Source organism: Epinephelus moara, chromosome 14, assembly GCF_006386435.1.
Source record: "Epinephelus moara isolate mb chromosome 14, YSFRI_EMoa_1.0, whole genome shotgun sequence".
Classification (NCBI taxonomy): Eukaryota; Metazoa; Chordata; class Actinopteri; order Perciformes; family Serranidae; genus Epinephelus; species Epinephelus moara.
Genome location: NC_065519.1, coordinates 7,909,964 through 7,930,408, shown reverse-complemented (window position 1 = coordinate 7,930,408; position 20,445 = coordinate 7,909,964). Strand labels below are relative to the sequence as shown.

Genomic DNA, 20,445 nt, shown 5'->3' with positions numbered 1-20,445 from the left:
TTGAGCCTAAAGTGCATCAAAATGTTTGACTGTAAACTGTACTGTAAACATATACATGCAAATTCTTGCCAAATAAATCTTCAATGTTCATGCAAAAAAAGACAAAATTCTAGAGTCATGGAAGATGATGTGTGGCAAATTTCAGAATTTTATCTCAAAAACTGAATTTTTGACAGCATTTTGAATTTTGCTCTAATGTGAACAATTGGAGTCAATGTAAAAGTGGCAATTTTAAACATCAGTTTTTCACTTATGGAGCAAATCAATCATTGTTACAAACAAATTACCAACATCTCCATGCTGTCTAGATGCGTATTTAGATGTGTATTTTCAGATTTTTGTTTCGATAACTGAATTTTTTACAGTGATTTGAAATCTGCTTTTCCATGCATGGACGGCTGCTAAACCTGCTAATTAACTAATTAGCTCAGTGAGATAGAAATTGATTCTCAGAGGTTGTGAGTTCAAGCCTGCCCGGACCCGACCCATCGCTGCGCAGCAGCTATAATTGTTACTGTAATTTGAAGCATTCTCTGGTACAAGATTTTCCTTCAAGATGAATAAAGTTCTATTGAACTGAATTGAACTGAATTGAATTGAATTGACTGCCTGACAGGCTGAATTTCGGGCCAAAACTCCCGTTCACACTGAGCAGCTATCCCATGATGCATTTCGAAAAGAATAGGTCCCAGTTATTTGTATCCATAGGGTATCTCACAGCGCGCCGGTGGTAATTACAACGCTGATTTTTAGCGTTACGTTTTCCCGTTAACCGTATTTAATGGGCTTTTATTGGGATAACCCTCCGCATTATTAGACACTGGGTTTTATTTTACACGTGACAGCAGGTGAGTAAATTCTCACATGACCGCTGCAGCTAACGACAACTAGCAAGGCCACTCAGTATGTGCTAACTAGCTTCAGCTAATCTAGCTAGTTACCGTTAAACGTGGAGAAAGCCCACCTTTTGACTTAGCAGGTATCACTTACGGTTAGTTTGTAACGTTAGCAGTTAGCTGTGCTAGTCATGTTTAAAATGTAATACTATGATGAACTTGACATTACCCAGTTTAACCCTGAATAACGTCAACAGTGTTACCTTTGCTCCCCAGTTTAACATCCTCTCCTCCCTCCTGTAGGTTCCTGTAGTTGTATTTCAGGATGTCATACCCTCCTCCGCTCAACCGCCAGCAGATTGGCATCCCGCAGCTTCCTCCCAGGATCCCACCTCCTCAGTATGCGGGGTTTGCCCCCACTGTCCCGCCAGGTAACGTTTTTGAACACCTCACATCAGCAGTAACATCTGGGTGACTAAACCAGGGTCTGGATCCTTTGTGAGGTTTCTAATTAAACAATCTTAGGACCAGAGGGCACAGGAACATTTTGAAGTGCCAAGAGTCTGTGTTTGTTCTCTTAGGCCAGCTCTGTGAGAGGAAGAGCAGATGCATTGTTTTTCTGACAAAGCTTTGCCTTCTGGGCTCATATTTTGATTAAATCTCAGCCTGAGACTTCAACGAACAATAGAATATCTGAGAATTTTCCAAGATACTGCCGTCGGAACGAGAAACAAAAGATAAGTGACCCCCATCTGGGAATGGTAGGGAACAGTACAGAGACTATGACTGACATCAGACACAAATTATACTTACTACATGAACAGGAAGACAGTTGCAAATATTTGTTTGGTAAACCTTGTGGGTTATAACGTTGCATACTGGCACAAGAAACAAAATGTCATTGTCTGTGGTTGTTCAACACGTTGTGTGCCTCTGGACATGCTTTGAGTTTGTGATATTTGTTTTGTATCTATTTTCAGGTACTCCCATGATCCCAGTTCACATGGGTGTCGTGACCCCCACACCCACAGTGAGTTTCGAGACAGGAGTTCCCACTGCATGCCAGTTCTGTATGACCTGCTATTACTTACATAAACCTTACACATTTTCAGTGTAGCTCAGTCCATGCAGTTTGTTATTGGCAAGACTGCTTCTGGACTGAGGCAGTTTAACCCCCCCCCCCCGGTACTCTAAATTCTTGTAATAGCCTGTGATGTCTTCAGAAGAATAACTGCAATTTCAACATTTCTCAGTTTTTCCACATTCACTCAGGCGACTACTCGCTGTCATTACATGCACATTTTTCTATTTTCTGTCCTGTGTCGTAATCCTAACATCACCACACCCAATTAAAGTAAAATAAAAGAACTGTATTCTGGTCAGGGTGGAAAAGCCTCTGAGGCTACATTTTACATGAAGAAAGCTCAATGTTTAACTTGCTCCCGAAACCTGGCACCTCTTAGCCTTCATAATTGCATCACTATTAGGTGTGCAAGGTCACCCAGTGGGCCAGATTGGACCCGGGCCGTATGTTTGACACCCCTGTCTTAGTGTCTGTATTGTTGCTCTGGATCAGAGTACCAATTGAATATCTAAAATGTAATTTGATGTCGCAGGTTCTTGTCCCGACCACAGTCGCTGTAGCACAGAAGCCAATGCTTCCAAAGAAGGAGCCTGCCATCAGAGCCAAGGACACAGACGACAGCGGCGGCCCCACCACCACTGTATTTGTAGGGAACATCTCTGAAAAGGGATCTGACATGTTGGTCAGACAGCTTCTAGCGGTGAGTTCACTGCTTAAACCCACTCCACCTGTTGGTAGTCAGAAAATGATCAGATGTAAGTCAAGCTATGAATATTGTAAGAGCAGAATGGTAAAATAATAGGTACAGTAAATTGCTTACAGCTGAAGGTGATAGACTGTTACAGTTTGTACAAGCTCAAACCTCCAACACATCATTTAGGTATGTGGCACCATTGTATCATTGCAACACAGTCTTACAGAAAAAAGAAATTGCATAATACCTACATAACAGATTTTTATCATGGCTGCTCATGACAGTGAAAAATCCCTGGGCAGAAATGACTCAGGGATGCACAAATAATATTGTGCAAACTTTCTCATCAGGGGCAATTTAATCATTACTTAAAAACATACTATTCAGGATTTTCCTAAAAAAAAAAATGTCTAGACTCATACAAAGAAAATCCCTCTCGGTCATTACTTATGACCCTTTAAGAGTGTGTGGCAGTTTATTTATCTGCATAAACGCTCCCTGTTTTTTCTTACTTTCTGCTTATTTTGCTATTTTTGGGATGTTCCTGGGCACAGTGTGCAGATGAGGTTCAGACTTTTTACAAAGATAGCGACTAGATGTCAGCCTGTAAGTAGCATGCATCTAAAGCCCTGTTTCCACCAAACACTTTAGGTATGGTACCTTTGGAACCAACAGTAACCCTTCAGTACCTAGACCCTAATGTTTCCACAGCAAACAGTACTCTTAAATGTGGGCGGGGTTGTTGTCACTCACTGCTTCATCCAGCACTCACTGTATTTCCTCCTTCAGTCTGCACCTCGTTTATCGTCCACAGAACGAGGCTGCACGCCGACATTTTCAGAACAAAATAAAACAGGCTGCAGTGAGAGTCTCTCTCCATGGGATATTTTAAAAACAGCTGGTTTGTCCATTTAGTCCTTGTAAGGCAATCTCGGGGGTTTAATGTTGCTGAAGCCCACGAACAACGGTCCACTATGCTTTTTTATTTTCTCTGAGTGAGGATTGCAAAATATGCCATCCCGGTCGAAATTAATATATATAAATGCTTGAAGATCCACTCATTACTAAAAGTGTATGTCAAGATGTGTTGATAGATTCACGTCATCAGCTCATGCATTGAGTAACATTCCAAGTTAATGTTCCACCTTAAAAGTTGCCGGCAGTCGGCCCAGTGAATTAAGTTATTTTTTTCTCAGACTCCAGCTGCTGTGAGAGGCAGCAAAACATCCTTTCATTTTATAGTTACAGTTTACCAATAAACCTCTCCACAGTATGAACAGTGGTTACATGAGCCTCAAAACCAGCCACAACTCAGCCCTGAGCAGAGTGACCGTCCTCTACTGACCAATCAGACTGCAGTGTTCACAGCTCCACCTTTTAGTACCAGATCTGTGTGCTAGGTACCATCCACAACTTTTCACAATGGAAACAGACTAAAAGTGTACTGAACTGAACTGAACTGTACCGTACTGACAGGGACTCAAGAGAAAGCTACAAAAATCACAGACACAGCGCCCAAAAAAATACAAATATAGTGTGGCAAAATGCCAAGTGAGAGAATCTGAGGTTGGCTTTGACTTTTGCTGGCAATGCTGTTTATAATGAGTAACCAACAATTTTGGCATAGTATAACTTTGAATATTAGCATCTGTAATATGAAATTAAATAATTCCTGTTTTCTGTTGTCTTATTTATTTATTTATTTTTTCCAATATAGAAATGTGGTATTGTTCTAAGCTGGAAAAGGGTCCAAGGTGCCTCTGGGAAACTTCAAGGTAAAACATTTTAACAATCTTCTCTTCATGAATGTAAAGCCCAGTTCAGACCAAAGGTTCGCGACAAGACGAGTTGAAACAGACAACTACTTGCAATGCGCTGTTCTGCGTTTTCTAAAAACCTGCCGGTTCACACCAATGCAACTAGATAAGATGGTGTATCATCTCTATGCAACAATTCTCTGTTTTTCTGCTCTGTTTTCCAGCTTTCCAGACTTATTTTGTGGCTGAATATAATTTATAGCTTCTTAAAATATGAATGAGGATAGTGATAGTGAGATACTGGCTACAGCTGCATTTGTAGTAGTGATGAAACGGTGAAAAACAGAAACAAAACAAGCATCAGATGAACTGTATTCATAATTAATATGCCACAGTAATATAAATAAGCAGTGACAATCAGTCAGTGATAGTTTGTGTGTGTGGGAGGGGCATAAGCACATACAGCAAGCAGCAGCAGCCACCCATCGTTTGACACCAGCACATGTGAGAACAGAAACTGTGGGCTCGGTGGGGACGGAGCACCTGCCGCGAACACGCCGTCTGAGGTCATTTTGACTTTACCAGAGGACTTCAGGACAAGCTGATTAGCTGTTGAAATAGGCGACATGCCTTACGTCCTTAAAGCAGCAATTTGACCAGCTGAGTTGCAAATGGTTTCATCTCTTCACTAATCTTTGGTCCGAACTGGGCTTAACTGTACCAGACACTTAGAAAGTTACTGTATTCACATCACTGTACTTTTTACAGCTTTAAAACCTTTTTGGGCACTAAGTTACAGAAGAGACTCTTTGAAATAGAATTCTTTGTCAAACTCCTCAATGAGAATGTCATGTTATGTGCGTGTTGAACCATATCCAGAGGCCAGAGGGTGCTAACTAGAAAATATCAAAGTCAAAAAACAAACAAAGCAGCATTCTGAGTAAGTTATTAGGCTAATAATGTACAGAAACATTGTGTGAAATAGTCCACCTTCCACCTTATCTTTCCCTCTCTCTGTCACTTTCTCTATCCCAAACACACACACACACACACACACCTTGAAAAGCCCCATAGTGCTGCTTGGCTTTATCCTACACTTGTGTCTTGTGCTTTTGTGAATGTAGCTCACAGAAGAAGTTCCCAACAGGTTTAGCGCTTTCGATGCATCGGCTCATGTCTTTGAACAGTTCATATATTAGTTAGTTTATTAAGATCCCCATTAGCTGCAGCAAAACTGCAGCTATTCTTCCTGGGGTCCAACAAAAATTATACATACAAAGAAAAACATTAAAACATAATGTTAGTATGTAAATAGCGTGCCGATATGCAAGCGCCGAGCCAATGCCAATTTGCCCCTGATCTGGGGCTTTTGTCAGAGAGTGCCAAAAAGTATAGGCAAGCAGAAAATGAGCTTAAGTTGTTTATTGATTTTTTTATTTTTTGGTTCTAACTTTCTTTCTGCTCTCCTCTCTTGGAAGCTTTTGGGTTCTGTGAGTATAAAGAGCCTGAATCGACACTGCGAGCCCTCAGACTTCTACACGAGCTGCTGTTGGGTGATAAGAAGTTGTTGGTAAAGGTAGATGCCAAAACCAAGGCCCAGCTAGATGAGTGGAAGGCGAAGAAGAGGAGTGCCAACGGGGTATGCTGTTCACCTGTAAAAGATAAACATTTCTGTTACGTTGATACTTTTATTAAATTGGGTTTATATGTTTGTTTGCCATTTTTCTGGCTTCAACATGCAGGGAGCAAGTGGTGGCTCAAAGAACGGGGATGATGACGAGGAGGAGGTTCTTGATGAAGAAACCCTGCGTCGGGACCAGGTTGTTAAAGCGGCAATAGACGTGCTTATTCGAGAGTATGCTAGTGAGCTCAATGCTCCCTCGCAGGATGCGGACAGTCAGCCTCGCAACAAGAAGCGGAAAGAGAAGAAAGAGGAGGTATTGTTTGCATCATGTTAGATGTTGTCGAATTGTACCTTATTTATTTTAACCAATGAGCACTTAGTGGGTTTTTTTCCTCCTCTTTCTCTCCTTTGTGTAAGGAGGATATCAATGCCATGGAGATGGAAGATGACAAGAGAGACTTGATTTCCAGAGAGATCAGTAAATTCCGGGACACGCACAAGGTAATGTATCAAACTGCTGTTATTACTCTGTCATTTAGGTCTTGGAGAAGACATCCTCCACATTCATAATTAGAAACTCCTCAGCAGCAAATGGAGGTAGTTGCTCCATCAGACTGTTCTGTTACTGTCAGCTATAGTCAGGAAGTAGTGTGTTAATATATGGATTAGATAGTGAAATTCAAACATTAAAGGAATAGTACATGTTAATTCTAAGATTTTATTATATCTATTAAAGTCTTAAAGTGTTCCAGTACTACATCACCCACTCATAGATGGCCTCATAGTATCTGTCAGTTGTTCCAAATTGGGCATGAAGCTATTATTATTCATAATACTGATTTGAGACTAAAGGTTTTAGCTCTGCACAAGCTAAAGTCATCACACAGAGTGCATGGACACAATGTTAAATTCCATCTAAAGCTAATCTATTGATTAAACCCCACCAATGTGGTAGAGTTCATTTGGTGACTAGAGCAAGATGAATCTCAGAATCTCAGCTTTGGAAAAAGTTGCGAGGATAGGATGTAAGTATGATCTTTCTTTTCTACTTTACTCATGTTGGGCGCTCCCTGCTGGAGGCTTTGCAGAGGGGCAACTGGCTCTCAGTTCACTTCCATTAGTCTTACTTATTCAGGGATATAAAGTGGTGCTGGAGCTGGGATGGATAAGTTGCCAGTGATGTCCAAATGTAGCATGTTGTACTTGAACACGTTCATGTTTTAGAGGGCGGGGCAGCTCAGTGAACCTCTGCAGGTCCTCACATGATAAATGATGTGTTTGAAGAACACACACAGACTGAATGAGCCTAACCACTGCAGTAGTTTGAACTGCAGCCTGTAGTATTACTAAAGCAGGGAGCGCCCCTCCACAGCACTCTGTGGTCTGAAGACGTACAAGGTAAGAGCTTGTATTTATTATTTCTTTCTTTCTTTCTTTTTTCAAACATTTACTTTTTCTTTTGTCTGTTCTGTGTCTTAGTGACTCCATCCCCGCCCCTTTCCTTAAACAGTGAGAGATCAGGGAAATAGAGATATGAATGTATTTGTGAATCACATTGACATCAGTCTTTGAGTGAGGAGGACAAAGCTAAAGGGACAAAGTAATGCAGCCCCCTTTCAACATTCTGTAGCTTTGTAGTAGTGTTCCTGATGTATTCCAAAAATCCATATTTTGGTTTAAGTGTGTGTGTTTTAGCCTAAAAATGCTGTTTCCCCAAGCCCATTGAAAACGTTTTTCCCTCATGACGTGACGTAGGTTTCTCCACAGTGTCGGTGATACATTTAAGCCCCTGTACTCCTGTGGCTGTACCTTAGTCCAGTTCCGAAAGTCACACAATAACAATATTAGAACAAGAGGTAAGTTGTAGAATGGAAAGATAGTAAACAGGACAATACAATGAGAGCCAGGTAAGCCCCGTTTCCACCAAACATTTTCAGTATAGTATCTTTGCAACCAAAAGTTACCCCTCTGACATTGTACCGAGACCCTAGGTCTGTGCGTTTAGTCCTTCTCAGACAAGCTCAGGGGTTTAGTGTTGCCGTAGCCCACAGGAACGGGGCTCCACAACACTTTTTTTCCTCCGAATGAGGATTAGAATATATGCAGTTCACATAATCTGAAATTAATATATATTTCTAAACAATTGAAAAAACACTCATGATTAAAAGTCTCTGTCATCCAAGAGAGAACTAATGGTCAGAGATTTAAGGTGTTGATGGATTCACGTCGTCACCTCATGCATTGAGTGACATTACAAGTAAACGTTCCACCTTAAAAGTTGCCGGCAGTCGGCCCAGTGGATTAAATTATTTTTTTCCCTCAGTCTCCAGCTGCTGTGAGAGGCAGCAAGACATCCTTTCATTTTATAGTTACAGTTTACTAATGTATGTGAAACTCTCCACTGTTACATAAGCTTCAAAATCAGCCGGTGACCGCCCTCTATTGACCAGTGAAAGGACTGCAGTGTTCACAGCTCCACCTTTTAGTACCAGATCTGTGTGCTAGGTACCCCAACAGAGTGGGGACCAAAAATGGGGACACTAGAGAACGGTTCCATTGGTACCATCCACAACTTTTCACAGTGGAAACAGACAAAAAGCGTACAGAGCTGAACTTAACTGTACCGTACTGCTTGGTGGAAATGGGGCTATGGTTATACTTTTAAGACACCATGAATCGCCCAGAAGTGTGAAAGCCCTCCCTCCGAAATGGATGAAAAAATGCTAACCAAGGTTTGCAAATGCTATTTTGAATCAAGTCGATCTAAATTACAATGTAGAACATATAGCTCACACAGAACAGATAGTTCAGAGACCTCTTCCATCCTTTCCCCTTTTTAATTTTTGTTTGTCACTGAACAGCAGTCAGACCCACAGCTCCAACAGCACTTTGCACCCACAACCGTCATTTATTGAATCAGTTAAAGACTGTTTGAGCTGTGGGCCTGAGTCAGTTGGTGTTTATTATATTATTTATTGGGTTGGAGAGGCCAAAGAGACACCAGAAGACAACCTACAGGTAAGACTGTTTCACTGATTTCCTTTCCGTGGCAAAATGAAATAGATTATCTGACCTGTTTCAGACATGAATTTAAGAACAAGTTGTTATTGATGTTAATTATGTGGATCAACTGTCACTAGATAAACTGCTTCACAGGTTATCGTTTGGACGTTTTTCCTGATTTTTTCGACTTTGCACATGACCTGCTTTTCCTCCCACTCGTAGCCAGTAGGATGTGTAGGGGCAGAGAGGCGCTGAAACCTGTGAGTTGCACACCAATAGCTCCAAAACGGTCTGTAGAAAATGCCATGATTTTTATGTCAACTAGTTAGAGAGCAGACAAATGGTCAGTACTTAGTGTGAATTGGATTATGTACCAGATTAACTGGTATTGGAAGTCTTCAAACCACAAAGGTACAGTTTTGCCAAGAGGGAATTGATTTTGCAAGAGGTACAGAATCTGTAGCGTCTAAAAGCACGTCTGATGACTTTTCTCTTTGAATCTCTGCAAATAAAAACATTATATCAGCATAATTAGTAGAACAGTTCCACCCATTCCTGGACTTTAAACTAATTTATGCTGTAAGTTAAAAAAAAATAGTGTCCACTTTTATTTGAATTATATTTACTGTTTATTACTAGGGTTGGGTATTGTTTGGGATTCTCCGATACCGGCACGAAAACAGTACTTTAAAAATGGTGCCGGTGCCTGAACAAAATAAAGCACAGACATCAGTCAGTGACATTAAAGAACAGTTTTTTATTTCAAAGGCATATTTGAACCTGAAATTGAACAACATGTTAACGCTTAAGAATTTAAAGTATACTTATATAATATATAAATATGAATAAATACAAAACACTAGGGATGTTCCAGTCTGGTTTATTTGCCCCCGATCCCCATCGGAGTCGTTTTAATATTGAGTATCTGCAGATACTGAGTCCCGATCTGATACTTTTGTTTTCCTACATTATACAGCTACATACAGCTACAGAGTGCATAATAAATAAAACCTAGCCCAACTACAATGATTCAGAAATCCAATTTGTAGGATTTAGTGGCATCTAGTGGTGAGGTTGCAGAAACTGAAACTTCTCTGGTTCGCCACGCATGTCGGAGAACTACGATGGTGTTTGTTTTGTCTGTTTTGGGCTACTGTAGAAACACATGGCAGACTGCATGGGAGAGGACCTGCTCCATATGTAGATATAAACGGTTCAGTCTAAGGTAATGACAACAACAATTCTTATTTTCAGGTGATTATGAATCAATGAAAACATAGTTAGGAGTATTATATACAATTTCAGCCAATAGATGCCCCTAAATCCAACACACTGGACCTTTAACACTAGAAACAGTCACAGTACAAATAACAGCAAAATAAATTTTGAGTTGGGATCAACTGTCACGTATCACCTTCACACACAAACAATCCGGCACCAAAATGAGGCACCCAAATCTGCATTGTAATTCAGTCTGGTAGGTTCTGGTCGTGTAGGATCCGGTTTCGGTCCCCAACCCTATTTAGCACAAAAGATTACAATGTCAGTGTTAAAAAAACAACTTCAGCAGCACAATGTCCTCGCTGTTCCTGGGTCTGTTATTCTGCTGCATACAGACCTCCCTTACTGCTGCAGGGGAGCTCTTGTGTTTCACTCTGGCAGTGTTCCACTGTGTCTCAGATGACCATGTAGAAAACACATGGGAGCTGATTATGTAATCCACTAAGTTGGGCCATTTGCCATGTTAAGCTTGGGCTTGTTTTAATCCACTTGGCACCCATAGGTAAGACTAAACCAGGGCATTATATAGTGGTGATCTTAAGTGTATAGTTAGAACTTGCTGACCTAATAGTTCAAAGCTGACTTGGCACTTGGTAAATGCTTTTAAGTGTAGTATGAGTAGTCCTACTTCAAATGAAACCCTTAAACCCAAAGAATCATGTAATGCAGAGTGTAGAAAGCATTACGTTAATGTGTACCACTCACACTGTATTCACATGGTGACGCTGTGGACAGCATATGCATTTTAACCTACAGCATCTCCTGCATGAGGTCAAATCTATTACTTCTCAGCATTTGCCTGAATACACATTGATTGGGAAAGTGGGCGGATGTGGGTTCTACCAGTATGTATTTATTGGAATGGCCTCAAATTACATCAGAGCATAATCTCAGATCTCCATAGAGTAACTGCAGAGGACAAGTTGACCTGTTACATATGTGGAAAATCACTCAATATAAGCTTATGTGATAAAGAGAGGAGCTGGACACTGGACAGGAAATGACCTCTGATGTAACAAAAATACAATAATGCAAATGTTTAGAAGTAAAAAAAGTGCTGATTAAAAAAAAAGTTTTGCTCGTAGACGGGTTAACTTCCTCTCCTGCTGTAACTCCTTCCTTAAGCACAGGTTACTGTAATTTTTTAGGTGTTCTTTAAGATTGAACTGTAATTTGTGGTTTTAAGTAAGCGTGTCCTGAATTGAGCAGTATCTGCATTAAACCTGCTCAAACAGCGGACCACTCTTCCTGGAGGAAAGACCAGGGCTAAGAGGACTTCCTCACTTGCAGCCGCAAGCCTCTCCAATGCAATGAGTCATGGCAGTATGTGAGCATGTCTGGCCAAGGGAGTCAATTTTATTTTCAGTATCGTGCTGATTACGTGTTTTTATGTATTTTATTATGACTTTTCTGTTGTTGAGAAACTAATAACACACTTTGTTTCCCCCTTTTCTTCCTGTTGGGCTCCTGCAGAAACTTGAGGAGGAAAAAGGAAAGAAAGAAAAGGAGCGGCTGGAGATCGAGAGGGAAAGGAGAGAGAGGGACAAAGAGCGGGAGCGTGAGAGGGAGCGCCGCGACCGTGAGAAAGAGAAGGAAAGGGAGAGAGAAAGGGACAAGGAGCGGGAAAGAGACCGAGATCGCGACCGGGAGCGGGAGAGGGATCGCGAACGGGAGAGGACGAAGGAGCGGGAGAGGGAGCGGGAGAGGGAGAGGAGTCGAGACGTCAGTGAAGACCGCAGCAGATCGAGGTCAGTGGGAGTCAAAGCACATGGTTGATTGTGACACTATCTGTATAAAACATCTACACTCCAAAAGAACACTCGCCGACCACTTTATTAAGTACACCTTGCTAGTACCAGGTTGGACACCTTTTGCCTACAGAACTTCCCATACTCTTTGTGGCATAGATTCTACAAGGTGCTGGCTCAGACCAGCCCGTCTGGCACCAACAACCATGCCACGTTCAAAGTCACTTAAATCACCTTTCTTCCTCATTCTGATGCTCGGTTTGAACTTCAGCAGGTCGTCTTCACCATGTCTACATGCCTAAATGCATTGTGTTGCTGCCACATGGTTGGCTGATATGCTATTTGTGTTAATGAGCAGTTGAACAGGTGTACCTAATAAAGTGGCCAGTGAGTGTACATTTGCAGTGGTCATTGCACAGATACAGGTTATTTTACAACTCTGTCATAAACAAAATATTCTGCCTTCCCTCCTAAGCCTGGCAAATAAAATCTGCTACAAAAAAGGTGCCCTGCCTGAAGCATAACTCAAGTCTTTCAGCCCAAAAGAAATTAACATAAATGAATGTCATTTTACCTAAAAGGACATCTTATGTCCTTGCTAACAGGGCAGTAAAAAAAAAATTAACCTCATTCTCATTTTCACCTAGCTCACGTACAAACAAAGTCTGTCCTCATCTGGAGTGGCATTACACCAGCTGGTCGGCTTTCAGTATAATGTCATACAAATCAAGAGAGCTGCACAGCCTCCAAAATGGGTATACATTTCAACTTACCCCTGACACAGTCTTATTAAAACATGTCGATGGTCATTTTCATAAGGATAGTTGATAAAACAGTCTCCTCAAGGTCTGTGTAGCAGCTGTTCTGGAGCTTTCACTCAACTTCGGTTGATATCAGTGTTTCCCCTATATGCAACTGGGAGCGGTGCACCGCCGCTGCTGAAATATGAACGCCGCTGCTGATTTTTTAAAAAATTATTATGTTTTTAGTTTTAGCTCTTTAGAAACTACCGTTATATTATTTGGCGCTATGGACACTTCATATCCAGGCCTATGGAACAGGTCTATACCGTGTCCTTTTATTAAACAAACTAAATATGTTATTATCTTATTTACATGACAGCATGTAATTTCTACATGGTCGCGCGTTTACAATTCTCCTCTGCTCTCTGTATCTGTATCTGTATCGAGTTTCGCCCCGATGTGCACACACCCGCACACAGACCCAAGCGCGCGCACACACACACACACACACACACACAGGTAACCACACTAGAGCGCAGCTCGGGCCGCATTTTCCTGACTGAACCTGACTCGAGTCCGAGACAATTATAACCGAGCACGGCCCAAACCCGCAGCACGGCACCAATGGAGCAGAGTCTGTGTTGCGTTCAGGCGTCAGGCGTCACGTTGAATGTGCTGCAACAGCTGATTCATGAAGTTGAAATAAGGGACTAACTATACAATCCCTCCTTGTATCACGACAACCAGAATAAGTTGGTAGCTGGCTGGAGGGAGGTCGCCATGGGAGATGAAAGTTTCTGGTAAATGACCCTCGCAAATAACAACCTGTTCGGGGTGGGAATCACCAGAGGATCCACAATACGACATTATCATGATACAGTATTATTGCGATTTTAAATATGTTGCGATAGGCTGAGTATTGCGATAAAATAGACTGTAATTTATGTCCCCAAAGGAAAACTGTGTCAAAATTTGTTTTATCTAATGGGATCAAGTTTTCAGTCTGTTCATTTCATTGTCTTTTTTTGCATCAGAATGTACCTAGTGGTCTGAAAAAGCAATTGATTCTATTAAAGGCTTATACTGTAGGCTACCTAAAGTTTAATTTGTATTTGTAATATTAATAATTTATATAATTTAAAAAAATTGATACTTGCCACTGTGTGACGATATTGCCACACAAAAAAATTGCAATACTATGCTGTACTGATTTTTATTTTTGTTTTTTCCTCATCTTTACAACCTACAGGCAGTTTGCTATATTGTATGTCACTTCAAGTAAATATCACGATATAAAACATGTAGGAAGAAAGCAGGCACTCTCCCATCTTTTAATAGGTTACGTCTCCAGTCTGATCTGGAGCACACAGCAGATAGGCTGAGGTGCATGGTTTGTTTACATGGCTTAGTAGAAGTGTGTATTTAACGGAGTCAGGGTGATTGGGGAGCTATGATGTCATATGATGCACTGCAGTAGTTAAACGCTCACTTGCTATCAGGACACGGTGCAGCAAATACCTGTAATTCATTCAGGAAAACAAGTGTGCTGATTCATGCAAATATGACCTGGATAAACTGCTGTAGTAAAATGCAGCTCTGCCTTTGACAGTTGGTGCTGGCTAATGGCCAAATTCACAAGACTGACTACAAGTGAAATAAGTGTTTGAGTTTTTGTTAAATTATTCACATTTTCTCTCTCATTTCAATTTTAAGGTCATGGGTGACTGGTGTTAAAGTAATTTATTTGTCTTCTGCAGAGAGCGGACTAGAGAAGATAAAAAACGAGACCGTGAAGAAGATGAGGAAGACGTGTACGAACGGAGGAGACTCGAGAGGAGGCTTAGAGACAAGGAGGCTGCTTACCAAGAAGTACGTGTATAATCTCAACTAACATTTTGATTCATTAAACTTAAGTTTAAGTAATAGCACCAAAAGAAATTAGTTTGATGACAGAGTTGTTTTTCTTCTTTAAGCGCCTGAAAAACTGGGAGATCCGGGAGAGGAAGAAGGCTCGTGACTACAGCAAAGAAACAGAGAGGGAGGACGAGAGGCGTCGTGAAATGGTATACATGACCGCAGACCACACTATATTAAATTGCTAGCAAATGATTATTGCTATACAGTTTGTAATGTCAGATATGTGAGGATGAGTAACTGGATGTTTGCAGATATACAAATTGCTACTGTGTTTAAATTCAGATGAAAGAAGCCAAAAGACTGAAAGAATTCCTTGAAGATTATGACGACGACAGAGACGACCCAAAATATTACAGGTGATTATCTTAATGCACATTAGAAGTGTGAGCCGCACACTTTTGCTTGTGTTTTGCATACACTTCTCATTCTCATTCTCAGGGGCAGCGCTTTGCAGAAGCGACTCCGTGACAGAGAAAAGGAGACAGAATTGGACGAGCGAGACCGAAAGAGGGAGAAGGAGGAGCTGGAGGAGATCAGACAGAGGCTTCTGGCTGAAGGTCACCCTGACCCTGATGCTGAGCTGCAGAGGGTGAGTCACTCATTTCGTTTATATACATTTTAGTAACGTGACTTTTTCCAGTAAGATGATTTCTCATATGTCATGTGAACTAGAAACCTAGTTTCCATAATCAGGGTAGATTTGTCCCGGAGACACTGCTACTGCACTGCCTCACATACAGACAACTGAGTTTCTGTTCAGCTCTCTGCAAGTATACATGTGCATAACAAATTAAAGGAAGTAACAGAGCAGCTGGATGAAAGGAAAGATCATTACACAGTGATTTGTCCTTGTATTTGAAATAATGTCATCCGAAGTCTGACTAACACTGAAGTTGGTGCTGATATGCAGATTTTTTTTAAACCTGGGAAAACTTTGCCAGTAGATGGGCATGTTTTTCGTGGGTTTCTGTGATGTGTTATGTTCGGCTTAATGAATGCACCGTTAGTAAACAGTAGAAAGCAGCATGGAGGCAGGTGAAAATGTTTCACTGGTTACTTCTTTTTTTATATCTGTTGCCTATTCAGTCTCTCAAATTTTGTGCAGACTAATTTGGAATGGTATTCGAGCGCTGCTTGGACGGAGACAGACGGATGACAGTGTCTTTGCATAATGCTGAAAAAGGGGCAAAAATGAGTGTGTCCACCCAGATGTTATGTTTTAATCACAGCTGATCGAGCTGGAGCCGATAAATACCAGTGACTATTGCAGAGACATTTTTCACGGGAATGAATGGACACTGTCAGAGCAGTGAGGCTAAGCTCTGCTCCTTGCCAGAAGAGGAGCCGCTGCTGTTGGGTGCGAGCCTTTTTGACTGCAGCTTAAAGGCTGCAGCAAAGCCAGATCTGGGTCTGTCTGCGGCGGGCTGCACTGCCATTTGATACAGAGTCACCAGCATTAAATTTTGACTATTTCATAACCAGTAAAAAATTCTTTGTAGCTGCATTAAATAGCAGTCTACCTCTGTGTTTTGGTACAGTTGGTGCTCAAAAATGATGAGTACCATACTGTACAAATGAACTGTATTAAAGACCACCATTTTAAGTGGACTCGGGCAGGGATCAGCATATTGTGCCCAGATACGGCACACAGGGTTCACATTGACTAAAAGAACTTGACATTTGGATCAAGTGTTCTCAGATCTGGGCTCAGAAGTCGGTTTCTACCAATCAAAATTGACCGTTGGGTCAGATGCTTGCAATGTGAGGAGAAGTCCTTTCTCTGCTCTGATGCAGATACACAAACACACACACACACACTCACCTGTCACTAAAACAGATCAAAGTCTAGAAGCAATAAGTCAGTATCCACCGCTGAACATGACTGTTAAGTTCATACACATTCGTGCTGAGAGGAAAAGTTCCACTTTGTTTGTGTTTACAGAGGGTTTCTGACTGTGATCTGTCTGGCAGTGTGTTTGTCTGATTTTTTATTTTATTTACTTATTTATTCGTAAAGAACTTGTGCACATATAGTTGACTTCAGTTTTTCTGTTAAAGTTTCCCTGTCGTCTGACTTCCTTTTGGTGTTCGATCTGTAATGATGTTAGTGCATCTGTTATTAAAATGCCATCAGTCTCCAAATATTGATTCGTCACACATAAATGAAAAGTACACAAGAATAGGAGGCTATTGTTCATGTGTGTTTGTGCAGATGGAGGAGGAAGCAGAGCGCAGACGACAGCCTCCTCTGAAACTTGAACCTGAGGAGGAAGTGACCCAGGAAAAGTCTCGCAAGGATCGGGATCGGGATCGGGAGAAGAGAGGGTCGGGAAGGCCCGCAGAGCCGATGCCACCACGACCTCCCCCGCAGCATTCAGACGACGATGAAGAGGAAGGGGAGGAGGATGACTACCACGATGGTGAGGATTCACAAGAGGCCAAGCCACAACTCAAACCCATCATGCGACCAATCACCACCGCTCCCTCAGTGTCCTCTGCCAGTGGGAACGCAACTCCAAACACACCCGGCAACGAATCTCCCTGCGGCATCATCATTCCAGGTGAAAACACTCCTGAGGTTCAACCTCCAGAGGAACACCGACCCAAGATCGGTCTCAGTCTCAAACTGGGTGAGCACAGCAGTAAACTACTGACACAAGGAGCTGTTTCTTCGGCTGCTTTGTGCAGAAATAACAATTGTTTCTCTCCTCCAGGTGCCACCAACAGTCCCAGCCAGCTCAACGTTGGAAAGCGAAAGAAGCTGGCAACCGTGGAAAGTGTTTTCAACAAGTTTGATGATGAGGAGGCTGATGAGCAGCCTCGCAAAAGGAAACTGGTTCCACTGGACTATGGTGACGACGACAAGAGTCTGGGGCTGGATGGGGCGGAAATTTCAGGGGCCAAAGGCAGCATCAACACGGAGGAGAAACGCAAGCACATAAAGAGCCTTATTGAGAAGATCCCCACCGCCAGGCCTGAGCTCTTCTCCTACCCTCTGGACTGGGCTATGGTCGACTCGGTAAACAGCCTCTGATGTTTTACAGTGTTCAAAAGGTCAAAGAGAGTGTAGTGATTTAATATTCTGAGTTTGAGTTCTGCAGCTGCATTAATCGATGTAATGATTGAGTGGTTTATTTGCTGTCATAACATCATCAGTAATAGATAATGAAGTCATGTACTGCTCTGATTGTTCTCTCTGTAGACTCTCATGGATCGCCGCATTAGACCATGGATCAATAAGAAGATTATTGAATACATCGGCGAGGAGGAACCCACGCTGGTTGATTTTGTCTGCTCAAAGGTTCGTGAATGCCATGCAAAACAAGAAAGCCTCTGCATATATTCATGAGGAATAGTCATTGATTTTTATTTATATATTATTTGTGTGTGTGCCCTGAAATTCATTGTGTTGCATCGTTGCTCATTTTAAGTGTTGCTTTCTTTCTCCCCAGGTGATGGCACACAGCACCCCTCAGGGTATTCTTGATGATGTTGCTATGGTGAGTTGAGTCAGTTTTTTGCCATGACAGTAGCACAGCTTTAGCAATGGTAATGTTGGTCTGTCTGCAGTCGGTCCAACACTTTAATCCAGACTGAAATATCTCACATTTGTCCTAACATTCATGGTCCCCAGACGCTGTATCCGTCCAACGACTTGGTTAACCCCTGGCTTTTCATTAAGCACCAGTGAGGTTCACATTTGTGGCATGTCTTATCAACTGTTGGATGGACTGACATGACATTTGATACAGAAATTCATGGTCTCTCAGAGGATGAATTTTAATTCCTCTGGTAATCTCTGAACTTCTGTCCTCTTGTGCCATCATCAAGGTGCACATTAATAATCCTCCAGGACTGTAACATGCTCATGTTTAACCCAAACAATGTGTCATGTGACTGCAGATGGTTCAGATCCAGGTCAGAACACGTTCTCACCTCAAATGAACCACACCAGAGTTCGTTTGTAACCGGACTGAGACCACCTCTTCAAGAAGGTCTCGGTCCAGTTGTTTTGGTGCGCACCTGAGTGTTATTGCTGTGTTCACACCTGCCCAAACGAACCGCACTGAGGGGGCAAACAAACTTGAGTTTGATTGAACCGAACCAAACAGGGCAGGTGTGAACGCACCCTAAAAGTACCACTGTGCTTTAGTACTGTCTCAGAGTTGCGAGCATTACTCTGTCCTTTAGATAAACTGGAAAATGCAACATATAACAAGTCAGATCTATTTAACAGATTTATTGAGCTGTTTGTCTCACCAACCCTTTTTGTGTTTAGGTTCTCGATGAAGAGGCAGAAGTCTTCATAGTAAAAATGTGGAGGCTCTTAATATATGAAACAGAAGCAAAGAAGATCGGACTTGTGAAATAAAGACCACACGTCTCTCTGACTGACTTCCTTAGATCACAGCTCTGCTGCCGACAGTTTTCTGGTCCAGCAGGCTGTAAACAACATGTGCCCATACACCCCTCCATTCCGTCAGCAAGGAGCTGCTGCCTTGTACGTGTGTGTGTTTGGAAGGGAAAGTCTGAGCTGTGAACAGAAAGGGTTTGCACAAACATACTGCATGATAAAACTTTGGTTGTATTCTTTTCCTTTGTTGATGCTGTGGAGGCAAAAGACAGTTGCAATACACCGATCTGTTCTCCAATATGTTGGACTCATTCTGCTTTGATTTACTGTCGTCATGTTGAGGCACTGCTCTGTTGTGTGAACTAATAAATATGCTTTTTTACAAAATAGTGGTTGTCTCTTTTCTTCATTTGGCTGGTTTTAAATGCAGCTATGCAGGAGAAACTTTGTTTTATTTAAATAGGTGGTCTAAGTTTTTAAAACACAATTCCAATATCACTAAACTCCCTCTCAAATGATCAGACGTCTGTAGATAGATGCGATTAGCACAATCTCTAATTTACAAACAGTTGTTCCCCCCAAAGGTACTTTAATTGTAACAACAGGAGCGCTGTGCCAAAATAAAAGTTAAAAATAATTGTTTATGAGTGACTTAACTTCTTAACCATGATAATCTCCTTTTGGGGTATACAGACTTTTTGTTAAAATATAAAATTCATTCAACAAAGTTTTTAAAATGTATTTTTATTCTTGCAAAATATCACATTAATTATTGTAATTTACAAGTTTTTAAAATGAGTCCATGCACCATTCTATTATGACCAAACAATATATTTATTTTCTCCACTGAATGTTTACATCAGCTCCAGTCAGGCATTTAATATTAGGTAAAGTTAAACATAGCTAACACCAATAATTCTAAAATTTAATCTGACAGTGTTTAGGCCACAAAGTATTAAAAATACATGAATACGTATTTACTGTGAACTTTTGCACATCCTGCACCATACTTTACAGCTCTCTCATTCTGAAACAGTTATACTGTACATGTTATTGTTATTTTTAATATCTTTTTCGTATTTTTATTGTATTTTTTTCTATTCTGTATTTTTGTTCATGTCTTTTGCAGGACTTTGCCTGCGTTTTACTTCCTCTTAAAATGTTTATCATATGCACCAAACACCAAGGCAAATTCCCTGTAAGTGTAAAACCTACTTGGCAATAATCCTCATTACAATTCTGATTTTAAACAAAACAAAAAATAAAATTAAGCATTTTGAACTCTGAAATTTATGACTGTTAAAAAATAAATAAATAATAATAGAACTTTTGAATGAATAACGATGGAACATTTCCAGTTAGGGACTGTTTGTTACTTATGAGAGGGGAGTGGTGGTGATATTT

The 20,445-nt window shown here is 41.3% G+C and overlaps 1 protein-coding gene across 3 annotated transcripts; it reads left to right on the top strand.

Annotated features, from left to right (window-relative positions):
• The first annotated feature begins 665 nt into the window (after positions 1–665).
• On the top strand, positions 666–19,430 carry rbm25a (RNA binding motif protein 25a). Of its 3 annotated transcripts, none has more exons than XM_050061371.1 (18): positions 666–848; positions 1,140–1,267; positions 1,817–1,866; positions 2,453–2,620; positions 4,332–4,389; positions 5,850–6,010; positions 6,114–6,308; positions 6,416–6,496; positions 11,753–12,027; positions 14,528–14,639; positions 14,744–14,833; positions 14,970–15,043; positions 15,126–15,276; positions 16,900–17,317; positions 17,402–17,706; positions 17,890–17,988; positions 18,140–18,187; positions 18,967–19,430. In XM_050061371.1, exons 2-18 carry the CDS (start codon positions 1,162–1,164, stop codon positions 19,057–19,059), a joined length of 2,484 nt encoding a protein of 827 aa, XP_049917328.1. In that variant the 5' UTR covers positions 666–848; positions 1,140–1,161; the 3' UTR covers positions 19,060–19,430. The 3 variants fall into 3 exon arrangements, with proteins under 3 accessions (XP_049917328.1, XP_049917326.1, XP_049917327.1); XM_050061369.1 differs by having other exon boundaries at positions 6,413–6,496; XM_050061370.1 differs by lacking the exon at positions 666–848 and adding an exon at positions 956–979 and having other exon boundaries at positions 6,413–6,496.
• The last annotated feature ends 1,015 nt before the right edge of the window (positions 19,431–20,445 follow it).